The sequence below is a fragment of the Ooceraea biroi genome, chromosome 6, assembly GCF_003672135.1.
Source record: "Ooceraea biroi isolate clonal line C1 chromosome 6, Obir_v5.4, whole genome shotgun sequence".
Taxonomy (NCBI): domain Eukaryota; kingdom Metazoa; phylum Arthropoda; class Insecta; order Hymenoptera; family Formicidae; genus Ooceraea; species Ooceraea biroi.
Genome location: NC_039511.1, coordinates 13,138,734 through 13,155,749, shown reverse-complemented (window position 1 = coordinate 13,155,749; position 17,016 = coordinate 13,138,734). Strand labels below are relative to the sequence as shown.

The following is a 17,016-nucleotide window of genomic DNA, read 5'->3' as shown; positions in this document are numbered from 1 at the left end:
TTCTATATTTGCGCAGTTAGATAATGGCTGTGTTCCAAAATTCACTGCCAGTACTGAAACTCTATAGTTTATGTCACGTACACTATAGCTTTTTAGCGCTGGCAGTGAATTTTGGAACACAGCCATCGTAACATAGGGATTTGAGAACCACTTATCAACTTACGAATCAAACAGTACGTTCAAATATGTTTAAATTTGAAAATATCAGAAATACGTGCTAATTGACTAATAGTGGTGCAAATATTCAAAGTAAGGATATTAAACTTGTTGCAAATTTATTGTATTATTATAACGCATAGCGTCACTTCTTATTTCTATCTTCCCGAAACGCAAGTACGTTACAAACTCCAAACTGTACATCCATAACCTTCGGTGGTGCTGTTTATACAATGGCCAATCTGGAGGTACGTATACTTTCAAAGAACGGAAAAGGTTCGGAAGACGTTACTAGTCCGATTGTTATTATAATTATTCTTATACACGAGGGAATACTACTTAACTAACGAAATCGCTTATAAAAGAGGGAATCATATCCATGAGTTATCGTGTACATTGTACTTTAATTGTAGACCACATTTGGAAGCCTTGAAACGGACGAACGATTCAAGAAACTCGAACGATCCTTGAAGCTAGCTCTGCTGAAAAAGGAGCACAGCAAGAGCGATAAAGTGCATTCCGATAAAGTGACACATTGGCCCAGCATTTCGAGCATTAATGTAGATGCTTTAGATTCCAGTTGCGCGACACCACTGCAAGTCTCTACAGTCGGGAGTGAGGTGTTAGCCTCGAGCAATAATTTAAGAAAGATACTTTCGAGGAAGAAGCTTCATAACAATAATCGAGACATGATATCCACGTCCAGCGTTAAGGAATACAATGTCAAGCAGGATAATCATTCCGATCAGTTTATTATGCCACCTCCAACGAGACACACAGTTTATCGTACCTCTAAGAAACAGCAGGAGAAGATTTACATGTCGTCTGACTGCGAAAAGGCAGAATCGATTACGCTCAACAGCTTCGTGTCATCTTCCATAAGAAATAATACTTTTTCTTTGAGGAATTCTAGCTATGTGTCTGCCAATACGAATACCAACAATGAGTATTTGCACTCGTTCAACGCACCAGTGTCCATTGACAGTGATCCGCAAAAGGTTGATAGAGTGTTCTCGAGGTGGAGAGTTATGTTAAACAACCAATATGAGTTAATAATTAAAGGAACGTTAGAATGGTAAGTGGAAAATATGCCACATTGTTAATATTATTTCAAGTTAATGTTATTCCAAATATTAACATCTGTTTCTTCAACAGTGGGAAAGTTGTACGCAGTAAACCAGTTATAAGAAGATACACTGCGACATGTGTCGAATCCAAGTTCAAACATAAATATAATCTCCAAGGAAATATCGTTGATGAGAGAAATGGTTAGTATTGATAGAAAATTAATTTCATCATTTTTCTGTAATTTCGTTTTGGTAATTATGTGTGTTCCTTTCACAGAACTACCAGATTATATCCGTGGAAAGTTCTGCAACGGCTTTCCCGATGATTGGGAGAATATTTATCAGGTATGGAGAACATACGTCAGCCAAGGACGTCCAGTGACGTTTCGCTGGCCCACCACTATTACTGATAGCGACGACGACTTGAAGAGTGAACTGACCGATTTGACGTACATGCACGTGAGAAATAACAGAAGCATTCCTACAATGAAATCTCACAAAAGCGAACATGTTAGATCAGAAATTCCGAGCATTAAAGAGTCTCCAGGCAAAGTGGAAAAATTTCATAATCATTCGACTCGCAGTTTTATTTCTGATACTGAAAGGAATGCCAATCCTGTTGCGCAACAGACAAGCAACGTAAGGTTAACGTGTGAAGAAGGTAAACGGGATACTAAGATAAGTCCAGCGTGCAGTCCCAGAAGAGCGAATAAATTAAAGGACATCCTGCAGGAGGACAAGTTGCAGATTATCATTGACAATTTAGCAGACAAAAATTGTTCTCCCCAGTACATCGACAAGATACTCGACATGCTAGATTGCTTGGACTATGTGGTATCTTACAGATCAGGGTCCGAGAGCAAATGCGATTCAGTGGTCTCGGTGAGTTGTGAGACCAAGTCAGAAGCGATTCCACTGCAACAAGTCATGCATAACGATACCCATGTTAGCACTAAAAATCCTGCAAACAGAACGATGGAAACGAAAAGCTATACGCAATCTACTGACCTAGGATATGGAAGTATAAGAAATGATTCACATCCTACTCAACTGTCAAATCCGCAAAATTCCATTCGATCGGAATACAATGACAATAAAGATTTGGATGAGTCAGAAAGCGAGATTTACGCGGGCGTACCCAGAGTTTCGATCGAACGAGTTTTGAAAATGAGAGAAGCATCGGGAAAGATACACAGACGTAAAATGAGAAAGAAATTGAGTCGTTTGGATGCTCAGGACGGTACAAGTCCCGAGAATAATACAGAGAAACGCGGGTTTACATCTGTTCATACAACAGTTCCTGTCACTAATTCAGGACAAAATTTGCTTCCAAATGAATCTTGCGTTAGTATCACCGAGGATGAAGTGGAAACGGTGGATACAAGGAAATGTCAGACAACTGTTAATCAAGAACGACAAGAAGCGACTTGTTGCAGCCATCAAAGAAATATTAATATTTATGGAGAAAACAAGCCTACAACAATTGTACAGAAGAAGCAATTATTCGATCCTTTTGATGCACAAAGGGTTAAATTGAATGCCTTTATAAAGGAACAGGAACTTCCGCATAAAGTGCACGAGAATGGACATTCACAATTTATTGCGGATGTCGATTATACCGCGAGTTCGGACATCGATGTTATAAGCATAAACACAGACAAACAAAAACTAGAAATACAAAATAGAAATATGATGAAGATGCATACAAATTCGGACGTTGTGATTAGTAGCGAAAGCAATAGCAATCCTCCCGAGAAGTCTCGCGTTCCTCGAGAATTACGTAGAGAGTTTATCGAGCAACCGAACAGCGAGAGTCCGACGAAAAGAGTTAAACCTACCATAATCAGTTCAGTGCCAGTAAAGCTAAACTTGAAAATAAGTAATGTAGGACCGACGTTGGACCAGCCGTGTAATTCAGATGTGAGTATCACAGAGAACGAGGAGAATCAGTGTACGAATGTCCCACCGACAGAAGAAACTCGCAAGAAATCTGTAACGAAAACGTCAATTGCCGTGAAGCCTGCAATTACTACGACTGAACGTATAAAACGAGATAATCCAAAACCGAAGAACAGGAATGAATCAGACAATGTAAATAGCGCTAATTCGCCAAAATCAGTGGCAAATCCGACGACTCGGCAACAAACCAGAAGCAGTAAGCCTCCAGCCAAAAATGACCCGAAAGTATTGACCGCATGGATGCCAAAAGTGATATATCACACGGAATCGAAATCAAAATTAGGTTTGATTTTTCAAGGAAAGTTACTCAAGTAAGTTTCTTAAATAATGTTAAATAGTGTTATCAATAATTATAACACGATATTGCTGAATGCTTTTTTTATTTATAGCGAGGCTGGTCATGTTATAAACAGGAAATTTATAACAGATATTGTGCTGAAACGACTGTCTGTGACGTTAATCGAAACGGTGAAGCATGAAATTTATCAGCTTCTTGGATGCTTGAACGACAATAAACATAGTAAAGTGTTCAAATATCATTAATAATTTTCGTTGCATAACAAATTCGCGCAACCTGTATTAATAATATCGCTTTATTATATTCAGTTCTTCCCAAGGAACTAGCAAGACAATGTCGTAACGGCTGTCCTGCAAAGATCGAACAATTTTGCCTGACTTGGAAAACGTTGCAACTCGGTAAGCGATTTTTTTAAAGATATATCTTTTATTAAATATTCGGAAATATACATGTTCTGCATTTATAAAAACAAATTGTTTTTCTAGATGATATGCATATAGTTGGGGAAAACTCCCACGATGCAACAATGGACTCATTAAGTGTACCTGTTAGTTCTAGAGGTCGCAGGATTTTGCCTCCATTATGTTACTGGACAGGTGAATATATAAATAATTAGATTAATATAATAAAACTAGAAAAGATTAAGTTGTTTCTATGTAAAGTGTGTTAAATAAGAGTTCAAATTCAAAATTGGAAAACTGCCATTTCATCTGTAACAACTAATATATTAATTGAGAAAAATTAATTAATTAACAAGAGCTAAAGAGGGCTTTTACTTATTGTTATATATACTTATATACTTTCTTATTTAGGTGAACGCGTTACTTTGAAGGATAACAATCCAGTCTATAATCCGGGTAATTTACAAGAATCATTGTTAACTTCGCTCACTGAAACTTCGAAAAAGGTAATCACCGTAACGTATAATTACAAAATTTACAATAAGTCACAGGAATGTTATAATGATTTAATATTGTCATAAATCTACATTTCTCATTGAAAATATTTGCTTTCCATTGAAACGTACATAGAATAGTGAAGAGAGAAAGAAGCAGAAAGCGAATTCTAACAGTACATCGAAGAATCAAGGTACAAATAAGCAGAAAGTGTCTCCGGAATCGAATGAGGCTTTTAGTTCAAACAGAAATCAAGTAAGTTTAATTATTCTACTAAATGTCACTTATTAGCAAGTTTATAATTTGTTTTTTTTCTTTATTTAGATGATCGCTCTCGAGAAGAATCAATCTTCTAACAAGCTACCTAAGACCACGGTTACGAGTGACACAAGGACGGAGAACGTGAAGAAAGCTCGAAAATCCATGATTCACGGCAAACGGCAAATAGCGCAGCAGTTAACGTACTCAACCGATTCTAGTGAAAAGGAAGAAGCGTCTCCTCGGAAGGTAACATTAAAATTGTTTGAAGCGAAAATTAAGTCTTTATTATGCATTTCAAAGTGAAAAATTATATAATATAATACTTTCTTTTTATACAGTATGCACGTAAATCAAGTACAAATGCAGGTACAGATGTACCATCGTCTTATACCATGACGCTGAGGAAACGACAGAAGGTAGAGACATCTCCAAATAAAATGTATGATGCAATCAAATCCAAGTAAATTTTATTTCCTTTTTTTAATATATTTTTCACTTGGATGATGTAATCTTGCATGTGATTTATATTTATATTACTTATCCAGGCATAATGCAGCTTACTGCTCACCCACGAGGAACTTCAAGAAAGCAACGTATACGTATTATAAAGATATTCCGTTAGCGGAGGATTTGTTATCCGAGAATCCAGCGTCACCGAAGTAATTTTGAAAATCTCGTATATTTTATTTTTGTAATGTTGATAACAGATGTGCGAAAATTTTTATTTAAACATATTTTTCTACTCTACGCTATTTCCTAAATATTACATGTAAATTATACATATATTTATCTTTTGTCTAGAAAAAGTGCTATTACTTAGAAGCTATAAGAATATCCTTCTCAAATTGAGGATCCTTGTAATTTATGAGAACTTACTGCAAATATTCATAAACAAAAGAAAAGAGTAAACGAGAGGCGAAAGTATGAATATGAATTAGAAAGCATGATGCTTTTGTTGATACCATTCAACAATTGTATAAATTGTACATAAGAAGTATCGCCTGTTCAAAGCAAATGACATAGAAAATAAGTGCCAAGATAATCACTGGTGCATTTAAACTTGCAGACAGATGTACATATAAAATAATTTTTTTTGCATATTTCAAATATTCAAAAAACGTTATTTTATATGTACATTTGTACAAGTTTAAATGAATTAATGATCATCTTGGCACTTATTTTCTTATGTCATTTGCTTGAAACAGGCGATACTTTTTACATACAATTTATACAATTGTTGAATGGTGTCATTAAACATAAAAAAAAGCCTTAAATATACATATACGTACCTCTTTAGCGGTTCCAAGCAAGCATAATGATCTCAATGATATATCATATGGGATTTGGTATATAAAGACTATTGAATATATGTAGACAGGATGATAAGTTGCAGAGCAACCAATTGCGTGCGTGTTAAAAGTGTCGATGACCAATAACAAGAAGAGAAAACTATTTTTGAGCTTCTTCAAATACTAGTTATTTTCCTAATGTTATCTTACTGTTTGGAAATAAAAGTTTTTTGACATAAAACAAAGTAATCCTAACTTGTAATTTTAAGATATCGTAATATAATGTTTCAATTAGTATCTGCTTTTCTTTTACTTTATTTTGTAACTTTTGTAACGATAAATAAAGGAATGTTGAATAAAGGAAAGGAAAGGCAATCGCACAGATAATTCTACAAAAGTACATAATTTATAATTGCAATATATTTTATTGATGTCACCAATACATGTAAAAATGAGTTGACAAAATTGCTGAGAACTGCCAGATCCTAACATTAAGTAATCCAGCGTCCTGCGTGACTTCTTGGGGTTAAATACATATAAAGATTAGATTTTATGTACATAGGAAGAGAAATCGCGAAGCTGCAAAATAAATCACATCGACGCGATCACGCGACAATTTGCTATAAGCTACGTAGATTGCGGGTTGTGTAGCTTACGGTGGCCACTCGATGGTTCTTTTCTTGAACGGAATCTCACATGCAGGAAAATGGAAGAATTCATTATGTGCATGTCGCGTGTCGGCATCGATTCGACGCTCTTGATCGTTTCTCGAAATGTTGCATTTTCGACAGACGCGACAAACGCACGACACACGATTTGCCGTAGCATGATATGACGTAGCTAATAAATATAATCGACTATAAGCAACGTACGACGATGATCTTGTTAGCTCTCGTCATATAGGGGGGTACCATCCCCGCTGAGAGACATACTCCGTGGACTAGAATTCGTGTGTGGAGTACCCCGCGGGGACTTGTACGACGGAGTTCGCGTGGAAGAGGGTCTGCTTCTTCCGGAAGGCGTTGTTCTGCCGGCCGATTCGTCATAGCTACGCGGAGTCTTCCTGGATTCGTCATACCTAGGCGTGGACCCACTGAGATATATTTAACGATTAACGATAACGGAACAAAAACTTCCGACAAAAAACTTACAGCAACACTTTAGGTGTAATAGATCAACAAATTTTCAAATGTAGTTCGATTTAATACATTATAGCGAAGTAAAGATTCGCCGAGTTCATGTCTAAGTGGAAGAAGTATACTCACGAGATTCGAGGACCACTTTTTAGTCGTGCCCATGCCTCAGCCGCCTTCTTCCAATCCGTCGGATCGCCGGAAGGAGTAGATAAGGGCGGCGTAGGTCTGTGTGATTGAGCGGATCTGTGGTGACCGGGAGTCATCGAGGGCGGTGGTGGGTGCACGAAAGGCCCTTGATGGCTGGGAGTCTGTTGACCGTATCTGGGAGTAGGTTGGCCGTGGTGCGGCGTATGATGTGGCGTCTGATACGGAGTCATGAACGGTGTCTGGCCAGACGGCGTGTATGGCGTGTTTTGATACGTATGTACTCCGCCGTAACCGGCGGCACCAGTCGCTCCCGGAGTGTGCGGTGGATAGTGATGAGGCGTCTGATTTGCAACTTGCGACAATGAGTGCAGCATGTGATGCGGTAGATTCTGAGCCACCCGCTGTATTGCTTCTTGATTCATTCCTGAAACAATCAGAATGATGATCAATAAAATCCGGCAATCAATCATTTCCTTGGATTATTTGTGCGCACGACTTGTAATAGAACGAATAGGATATGAACTTTACCTAGTAACAAATTAATTTTGTATTTTAATAATTATTATTTCGCTTTATTTGAGATTACTCGCATAAAAATTCTAGTGATCGATAACAATAGTAGTGATAATGATAGATAAATAATAATAATAATAATATAGACTTACCGCTCACTGCTCCCGGTGTAGTGTACGGTGTTCTAGAAGTCATCGCGCCGCGCGGAGTGCTAGGAGTGGATTGTCCGGGGACTGGATCTCTGAAATGTTCCTTGAACCAGCGTAACAAGTCGCTTACTCTACCAAACATCTGTCCCCGGAATCTGTAGCCTTCGGCTGTCACTGTGACGTACTCGTGGCGGCAGCGAGTGCGCGGCAAGTACGAGAGTAAGAACTTTCCAGGATAGTTCTACAAAAACATTAGTTAATATAGGAAATTTTTTAAAAAATTGGCACGCAAGACTAAACATTCATCGTGTATTACCTTGGCCGCCGATACTATATAGGGAATTCCATTAGGGTTCTCCTTCTTCTGTTCCTTCAGAATGTCTTCTGCTTTATCCTTTATTCCTTCTACGGTGGGCTTGTAATATTTGAAGTCCAATAATTCGGAGACGTAACCGGCCATGGGATTCACGTGTCGCGCGATGATCTCGTCCAAGTCCTCAAACTCCTCGTTGCCAATCCACAAGCTTTGTCCCAGTGAGAAGGCATTTTCCTTGCCCTCCTCGCGAACGTCAATGTGTTGTAATATGTCATCAGTGACCTTCCACGTGACTGTCAAGTGATCTGCACCTTTGCTGCTGGGCCTCACTATTGCTTCCCCCTGCTTCATCGTCTGCATCAACTTCACAGTCTCTGCAAAGCTGATATTGTGGAAGGATGGATGGACAATCACACGCTTCACGTAGATCTGCCGTTGCTTTGCTTTCTTCGCATCCTCCTCCACTTTCATGTCTTTCTGCTCGGCTTCGGTGTCATAAAATGGATCTCGTTGCGGTCTGCAAGCATGCAACAATGATTTATAATTGTTCATATAATATTACACAAAATTTCTAAAAATTGTTGCATATAAAACAATAATTTAAATCGAATATTATTTTACTGTTTTAACAGGCTTCTTATTATTTTGGTATAATTTTAAAAACAATAGATCTTCGGTGTAATAACAAACTGACTGCAACATTTATCTGTTTACATAATTTGTTTACCTCCATTCGTGATTCTTGTCAGCGAGATCACTGCTCTTGCTGGTGCACTCGACGCTGAATCGATCCACCTCGATCTTGATAATACGGCAATGGATGATTTGTCCCATACCAACTCTCTCGCCAGGATTTGTGACGTGTCGATCAGACAAGTTCTTGATATGGATGTAGCCCGATATTCCATTGTCCAGACGCAATCTCACACCCGTGGCTTTGCCCGGACAAGCACCAGCATCAAAGTGATTCCACACTTCCGACAATTCGGGAAAGTCATTCTTCAGACAAAACGGACACTGCCATAAGCCACTTTCCTCATTTCGCACTGGATTCGCCTGGTCGAGCTGATCACCCTGCGGTTTCCGGTGACTTATGCCAACTACAGTAGCCAATACCAGCTTGCCAACATAGAAAGTTTCGGGTGTCTCCTTCGTCAAGACGTCGAACAACTTCTCTGCACTCGGAGACTGGTACGGCACCCTAAGATCTTTGTACCGACTATTCAACTCGGCTCTTATGTCGTACAGAGTGACGCACTTGTTGCCGAAGCCTTGTCGTTCAAGTTCCTCCGCGAAAGCGTCGAGATCGAGATCTTTCAAACGTTCCGGTGATTCAAGAATCTCCTCCAAGGCGCCGGCAGGATTCGCATCCTCGTCGTCGTATTCCAACGCGTCAACCGCCATTTTTCTAGCCCATTCGTAGGTCTCGGGATGCACGCGCGAGCCGTCGAGTACTTCTACGTACGCCTCGGTGCTGTCGCCCAAGCTGTTGGTATCAATCTTGATGAAACCGGCACAATTGATAAACACTTTCGGTCCCATATGGCAAGCGGTAACCAATTGTGTTCTGTTCTCCAGTCGTTGATTCGTCTGCTTCAGCATTTTAATCAATGCTTGACCCTTTCGCGGGCCCAAACCGCAGACGAACTGTACGAGATTGCCACAGTATGCCTGTTGCACCGCCTTGTTCACGTCCACGCCAACTTCGTTCACGCGATTGACAAATTCCAAATATAAATTCTCCAGTAGTTCTTCCTTTGGCAATTGATCCTGTAGATTATGATACTTGAGGCAGAGGATCTCTTCGTCCGCCGTGCACAACTGAGAAAATTCCACCAATGGATCCTGCATCCTCCTCGCCAACGAAATGGCCTGGCGCAGCAACTCTGGATAGTCCCGGAACTCCGAGACACCTTTGTTACTGTTAGAATAGATCTTCGCGAGCTCGTTGTCGCAAATCTCCACTTGGATATTGGGGAACTGCTCTCCCTCCGTTAGCTGGGTAACGCATTCTTTAATGTCAGCGGCAATCATCATCGCTTCCCGGGACTCGCCTGCCACCACGACGACATGAGGCTTTTTCGTAGCTATGAAGTTTTTCAGCGCTACTAAATCAGCCTCTTTCATAATCTTTTCATCCTCGCGATAGCTGTTCTTGCGCTTCATCAAGTGCGGCAGACGCAGGTAGTCGGTGCACTCGCCGTCGGCGGCGATCAAGCAGGTAAAAGCCGCCTGAGAATAATCAGGCACGTAGGCTAGGCCCATGACGCGCAGACCCTTGCTAGTATCCCACTCGTCGTCCTCCTCCTCGGGAAACTCGCAACTGTACGGCGCGACTTTGATCCAGTTGTACATCTTGCGGCAGCACGCGCGCATCACGCACTCCTTCGCTTCGGCAATCAGATTCGTGCGCAATTCCTTCTTCAAATGCGGTATTACCATGCGATTGAGTGCAATTTCGACGCTACCGACGCGCAAGGCGTTCCAATCCTGCACAAGCTTGCTGAACTCATCCCGACAATAAAGCTGCTTCATCTCGTCAACATAGTTACCGCTGGTGTTACCCTCGATACTGTCACTGAGAGTAATCGTGATGAGTTTATCTTCCTCAGCAATAATCAGATTCAGAAATTGCACGCCCTCGAGGTCGCGCACCGGTTTGTCCTTCAAATACTTCATCGTATAGACGGGGTGATTCTCATCGATCTCTTTGATGCCCTTCTTCGTCGGCTGCACGGAGATCTTGGCGCGCTCCATGTACATTTCGCGCACACATTTACGCACGAGCGGCTCGCGTGCAAGTTGAATCGCCACCATCAGCTGAGCGGCCTTCACCACTTCTTCGGGAGTCTGAAATCGCGCACTGCAGTACTCATTCGCGATCGTCGTCGGCTCCGTCGGTTCCTGATCCACCTCGTGACGCTGATAATTATCACGCAGATTCTCGGCGTAATGCTCGGGCGTTAGACCAAACTTCTTTGCCAAGCCGTCCAGACCGGCCTTACGGCAAATCGAGTACGGGCCACTCCTCACCGCCTGCTTCAACGTTTCATCGACTTCTTCCTCCTCCAGCGCGTCGTCCTCTTCCGGTGGATCCTCGCCGTTCTCCTCTGCCTCCGCGATCTGTTGCTTGCGCCGCTGAATTCTCGCCTCACGACGCGCCTCCTTTTCTTTCTGTCGCACCGCTTCCTGCATAGTCGGGATCTCGTGGCTGTAGTACAGCATAAAGTGGTGATACACGTCATTAAGCTCCTCGCTCGTCTGCACGTTCTTCAATCGCTCGATGTCCTCATCCTTGATCACTCGGACATCCTCCGAGAGCGGCGCGTCCGGATTCTTCATGATCTCGTCAAGTTGATAGTTTCGCATTTTCTCGAATAATTTCAGCAGATTTTCCTTCCGCTGACGCAACTGACACCACTTTGCGTCGAACTTGTACACCTTCCACAGGTCGTTGATGTTCAGCTCCGGCAAGACATACTCCTTCCTGTAGAAAGAAATAAAGGGAACTTCGAAGTGTTGATTGCGCATAAAATCCAAGGCTTTCTTGATTTTGCCAATGGTCTGCGGTCCCTTTCGCGCCCGTTCCTTAGCTTCGGCGTTCAGGTGAGCATCTTGAATGGAGATCGTGGGTTTGCAAAAGGCTTGCTTATAAATCCATTCGGCTTCGAGGTCCAATTCGTCGGAACCTTCCGGAACCAGCGTGACCGGTACAGATCGCAATTGCATCCTTTCCGGTATGTCTGTGTTACGTATCTGCAATAGGAAAATCAAATCTTGTTATACTTTTGTAATCGATATAATTGACTAATAATACTCAATTTTTATTGCATGTAATCTTTTTATGTGCGCATATTTTCTTACGCCAAATTTATTATATTTATCATATTAAAAATATGACTAGAGTCTACCAATCTTTTTTAGGCTGATAGTTATATAATTATGCAATTATATTTTATGTAATTATAATAACGCGCCGTGTCGTACCTCATTATCCATATCGGTAAAATGGCCGCGCTTCAATTCGCTGGGCTCGTAAATCTCGAAGATGCTCTTTCTCGTGGTCTTTTTCTTCAATTGTTTCTTCGGCCGCCGCGGTCTCTCAGTATCGATATCCTCATCCATGTATTCGTCTTCCTCCTCCTCCTCCTCTTCCTCTTCGTAATCCTCCTCACCATATTTACCAAATTCGTCATAATCAAAATCAACGCCAAAAATATCCTGTGCTTCTTGCAACGCTCTATATAGGAAAGACAATTCTTTTTGTTTAAACAAGTCTAAATTTTATCTAGATAAAAATGATAAAGTTATTCTATGATGACCAATAGACTAATAGATTAATGTACAAAAATATAAAGTAGTATATAAATAAATATATATGAAGATGTATATATATTAAGTGTCTCACGTACGCGTCAGAAAATATAGGCTTCTTTTTCTTCCTTTTCTCTGCAATAGGTCTGCCATCGTCATCGACAATGAAATCATCCGCGTCAGTGTACTCTCCTTCGTCACTACCTTCCTCTGCTAGAAGGAAGTTATCTGCATCTGGTCTGTGACTTCGTTCACTTCGCCTCTCGTCCTCCTGAGAACAAAGCAAAGGGATACATCAAGATTGTAAATTTTTGGATGAATAAATGCAGTTATTACACAAACCCACAGTTGTTATTGCACCTTTATTATTGTACATACCGTGATAATATCCCTTTCCTAACACAAGTATGCATGTGTGCAGTAAATAAAAATGATGTAACATGATACATATATATATACACATATATAAATTATATAATTATATTTATACATGTAGAATATAAAAGTTTCTGGGAAACTAAAAATCCTTGACTTTAAAAATGTAGAAAAAGTGTTTTTGAATATATACTTTATACGCATGTGCATTGTAATATGTACACTTTAGAATTACTTCAAAATATACGAAACTCTGAAGCATGAAATTTTAAAATATTATTAGATACTTTAAAATAATGCAGAAAAAAGCAATAAATAAGTGCAAATTGCAGAACCAAATATTACGATGTTTTTATACAAATTTCTATACACTTTGACAAGATCAGCACTGAGTACCGAATGCACTTTATGACACTTACATCTCCGGAGCCTTCAAACAATTCGTTGGCAATAGCATCTCTCTCCTCATCAGCTTCCTTCTCCTGCTCTTCCTCCGATTCTTCATCTTGAATCCTTCGAAGACGTTTGAAACGTTTCTATAACAAAATATAAGATCATTACATATGTATACTTTCCTTTCTTACAAATAATCCGCTATGTGGGATATACTTACTCTCTCAAATTTAACACCTAAATTTTCCTCAATCAAATCATAGTCCTCATCTTCTAAGCGATCATCGAAGTCTTCGTCATCACTCTTTTTACGTTTCTTGTGATGATTAGAACCATCGCTATCTTCTCCCTCGCTTTCCTCAATAGGATTATCATCTATCAAATCTTTTAGCTCTTCACGTAACTGATCCTCATCATCTAAAATAATTACCAATATACACATAGTCTACAAATTCTTTACCATTATTTACTATTTATTATTGTAATAATATAATTATCATATCATACATTTTGCATACGTAATTTTTTATAAATTTTCTATAAGTTCTTTAATAAATTACGTAGTTTAAACAACGATAGTTATCTTTTTTTATATATCAAGTTCTACTTGTAGCTTTCTAAAAATATTTTATTTTTATTTTTATCTTTATTACTTTTTTTACGGTACGAGTTCAAAGATTTGGAATGTAAATTTGAGAGTTTGCCGACATACTCTATGCGATGCGTGCGCCAACATAACCTCTGTGATCAATATAACCTAATTTCGATTCTTGACTACATAATGCTCTGCTGCTAGTGATTCGATGTGATTTTTTTTCAGTTGTTACTTAAAATTCTGTTCAATGTTAAATATATTATCACATTTTTAACATTTTCATAATTTTTAATAGATATGTCGGTTTTGGCGCCCAATTTCTCAGAGTTTTCATGTGTCTAGAAAAATGTTATTTTCTTAAAAACTAGAAACGATAGTATAAAAAATATAATATCATTTAATAGAAGGCAGTCTCTAGTATATATATGTGTACGCAAATTTATATTTCAGTTAAGAGATAACCCCTAAAAACAAAATGATATGTCGGTATTGGCGCCTTTTCTCTCTCTCTCTTTCTCCTCTATTTATATATATATATCTTAATATATTATGGCTTGATATATTATCTTAATATATTTTTTCTAGAACTAGGAGCAAGTTTCATTTGATGATTACAGCGACGCAAGCATCATTCTATCCCTGTTCAATATTCAGTGAGTAACAAGAATAGAGTAATGCTCACGTCGACACTAAATGGAATTTGGATCTGGAATTTTTGATCACTAAATAGCAGGGTTGGGTCGTTAGGCTATTAGAGCAGTTTTCACATGTATAATACATGTATAATACGTATAAAACGGATATAACACGTATAAAATATAGATAAAATATATGTCTCTTAGGCATATGTTGAGCAGGTATAATACGTGAAGTATAATATAATGGTATGGTCAAAGTCACGCTTCGAAGCGCTTCTAGACACTTTCTATCCTTCTTCTCATTTGACAGAAGGAAAAGGATAGAAAGTGTCTAGAAGCGCTTCGAAGCGTGACTTTGACCGTACCCAACATCACGTATTATACCTGCCCAATCCTGCTAAATGGAATTTGACCCAAGAGACTAAAACCTAACCTAAGAGACATATGGAACAAATTAAAAAGTATCTTTATACTAACTAGAAAGCAAGATGACCATTTTTTGAATAAATCAGATTTCCGATAAAAGAACATAGTGCACCTCAAGAAAGCACGTGCAAGAAAATGCAATGCAATAAATGCAGTACAATAAAAAATGTACGAATATGTATGCAATATGTATGAAAACAGTTACTACGCCATCAATGGGCTTGATACGTTTGTTGATAAATGTATCATAACCACCAAAATACTTGAAAGTTCAAAGTACGACTTTTCCTACCTTCTTCCTCGTCATCGCTCTCCTCCATCGCCTTTAGCTTTTTCAACTTCCTCTTCTCATTTTGATCCAATTCCTCCTCACCCTGTAACAGCAAATTGTACACATCAAGCCTTTAAAGTTCTCGCGGATCGTTCGTGGGTACTTGTCGTATTACACGAAACACTCGCGATTATTAAGAACATTCGAGAAATTACAAACGCTTACCTCGCTCACGTCCGCCTCGGAATCCAGATACTCTGCCATGCTGGAAAATCACGGTAAACTCCGAAACTTCTCTTCCTTCAACCTCTCTTCAAATTTACTTTGAGACTTCTAGTCGGTCGAGTGGCTGGAACGATAATGGAGGCCATGGTATGTATACCATGATGGAGGCCCTCTTCTTACAGTGTTGCCAGTCTTCCAGCATGCTACAACTTATGGAGGGGATTGCGCACACAAGCGAACAACCAATCACACTCGGCCACTTCTTCGACCTTTGTCGCTACAATTCTCGACAAAAAGCGCCATCTAGCACTAACCAACGAAAACTTATATTACGATCATCTTGAATATGATTTTAAGATATTTGTTAGCCAATCAAATAGCTGTTTAGTATCGAAAAGATATGAGAAAGTTTAAGGTTATCTCATGAACGGATTATAAGTACTGCCTGAATTTTCCTATTTTAACATCGAAAATGCCGAATAACAGTAACCATTCATTAAACTGCTTATTGTTTACAATCGTTTAAAAACACTTTCTTCTTGCTGAAGGCAATCATATTTTTTGATGTTTCTTGATTAGAAAACTTTATATAAAAATATCCAACTGATTCAGAAACAGAAAGTAAATATAAGATCATGTCTTCTGTATTGAAAGAAAATAAATTTGAATGCCGGTTAGTTTAAGAGTTTGATTATATTGACAATAAAAATAAAATAATAGCAGTTAGAATTGGATTTCCCCAATGTGCACTTGTAACTGTAAATAAAGTACTTTAGGAGATCATGTGATACCTTTATGTTTTATGTTTTAAGTGATTTAATTAATGGTTTATTTTAGAGTCAGCTCGGTGTTAAATAAAAACATTCGGTCCTATGGAAAGAATCATATGTTCGATGATTCCGCTGAGACATGTTGGAATTCTGATGCAGTAAGTAATTAATCTTTTTTGTGTTCACTTTTAATTTAGAATATTACATTATATTTAGTGCATTTAACATAGAAAAGTGTACAACTTCATATATTCGGTGATATATTGTAATTTAATATAAATGTGTATTACAGGGAACTCCACAATGGATTGTTATTAATTTTGAAGAAGAATGTACCGTCTCCAGTTTTGAGATAGAATTTCAAGGTGGATTTGTAGGGAAGGATTGTCACATAGAGGCTGGCAACGACGAGAAGAACACGACAATTGTGGAAGCATTTAATCCAGAGGATCGAAACAACCTACAGAAATTTAAATTAAAAGACCAGATCAAAGCTAAGAGTTTTAAATTTGTATTTAATCAAAGTACTGATTTCTTTGGCAGGATTATTATATATAATTTATCACTGTATTCGTGATATTGAATATCTATTTTAATATATTTGTTATTATATACATTATAAAAAGTACTCAGACAAACAGCACAATTCCCAAAAATATTGAAGATTTCAATACTAAGCACATTTTATACCAGTACTTTATTAAATAATGTTCTTGTATATGTATAACATGTGCAAAGTGAGATGATTTTAATTTTTCTCTTTCAATATATTTACATTTAATATTTATTTGTATTTTATCTAATTAATCATTAATAGTATTT

At 38.5% G+C, this 17,016-nt stretch overlaps 3 protein-coding genes across 9 annotated transcripts; 2 read left to right on the top strand and 1 right to left on the bottom strand.

Annotated features, from left to right (window-relative positions):
* Positions 1-121: 121 nt before the first annotated feature.
* Positions 122-6,168, top strand: LOC105276582. Of its 5 annotated transcripts, XM_020030631.2 has the most exons (14): positions 122-249; positions 335-404; positions 570-1,231; positions 1,312-1,424; positions 1,501-3,493; positions 3,572-3,702; positions 3,789-3,878; positions 3,966-4,076; positions 4,293-4,387; positions 4,512-4,631; positions 4,701-4,883; positions 4,976-5,097; positions 5,183-5,296; positions 5,439-6,168. In XM_020030631.2, the coding sequence occupies exons 2-14, from the start codon at positions 390-392 to the stop codon at positions 5,455-5,457; spliced, it is 3,768 nt and encodes a 1,255-aa protein (XP_019886190.2). In that variant the 5' UTR covers positions 122-249; positions 335-389; the 3' UTR covers positions 5,458-6,168. The 5 variants fall into 5 exon arrangements, with proteins under 5 accessions (XP_019886190.2, XP_011332635.2, XP_011332624.2 ...); XM_011334333.3 differs by having other exon boundaries at positions 123-404; positions 4,976-5,076; XM_011334322.3 differs by having other exon boundaries at positions 123-404.
* Positions 6,169-6,331: 163 nt separating this feature from the next.
* Positions 6,332-15,615, bottom strand: LOC105276599 (transcription elongation factor SPT6). 3 transcript variants are annotated; one of them, XM_011334355.3, is made up of 12 exons: positions 15,425-15,615; positions 15,221-15,302; positions 13,490-13,686; positions 13,296-13,412; positions 12,880-12,897; positions 12,600-12,772; positions 12,175-12,427; positions 8,915-11,943; positions 8,188-8,704; positions 7,875-8,112; positions 7,192-7,633; positions 6,332-7,019 (listed from the first exon to the last, which is right to left on the bottom strand). In XM_011334355.3, exons 1-12 carry the CDS (start codon positions 15,461-15,463, stop codon positions 6,812-6,814), a joined length of 5,313 nt encoding a protein of 1,770 aa, XP_011332657.1. In that variant the 5' UTR covers positions 15,464-15,615; the 3' UTR covers positions 6,332-6,811. The 3 variants fall into 3 exon arrangements, with proteins under 3 accessions (XP_011332657.1, XP_011332666.1, XP_011332674.1); XM_011334364.3 differs by having other exon boundaries at positions 6,332-7,004; XM_011334372.3 differs by lacking the exon at positions 12,880-12,897.
* Positions 15,616-15,801: 186 nt separating this feature from the next.
* LOC105276566 (nuclear receptor 2C2-associated protein) lies at positions 15,802-16,915 on the top strand. Its single transcript, XM_011334299.3, has 3 exons — positions 15,802-16,097; positions 16,262-16,352; positions 16,487-16,915. The coding sequence occupies exons 1-3, from the start codon at positions 16,060-16,062 to the stop codon at positions 16,769-16,771; spliced, it is 414 nt and encodes a 137-aa protein (XP_011332601.1). The 5' UTR covers positions 15,802-16,059; the 3' UTR covers positions 16,772-16,915.
* Positions 16,916-17,016: the final 101 nt, after the last annotated feature.

Bases quoted from the DNA above. Each gene is read 5' to 3' on its own strand.
- LOC105276582 (XM_020030631.2), top strand. The intron at 3,494-3,571 runs GTAAGTTTCTTA...TTTTATTTATAG, and splicing joins TTTCAAGGAAAGTTACTCAA to CGAGGCTGGTCATGTTATAA. The intron at 5,098-5,182 runs GTAAATTTTATT...TTACTTATCCAG, and splicing joins TATGATGCAATCAAATCCAA to GCATAATGCAGCTTACTGCT.
- LOC105276599 (XM_011334355.3), bottom strand. From the start codon at position 15,463: ATGGCAGAGTATCTGGATTCCGAGGCGGACGTGAGCGAG. The intron at 13,413-13,489 runs GTAAGTATATCC...ATTTTGTTATAG, and splicing joins TAGGTGTTAAATTTGAGAGA to AAACGTTTCAAACGTCTTCG. The intron at 8,705-8,914 runs GTAAACAAATTA...GCATGCTTGCAG, and splicing joins GACAAGAATCACGAATGGAG to ACCGCAACGAGATCCATTTT.
- LOC105276566 (XM_011334299.3), top strand. From the start codon at position 16,060: ATGTCTTCTGTATTGAAAGAAAATAAATTTGAATGCCG. The intron at 16,098-16,261 runs GTTAGTTTAAGA...GGTTTATTTTAG, and splicing joins GAAAATAAATTTGAATGCCG to AGTCAGCTCGGTGTTAAATA. The intron at 16,353-16,486 runs GTAAGTAATTAA...TGTGTATTACAG, and splicing joins CATGTTGGAATTCTGATGCA to GGAACTCCACAATGGATTGT.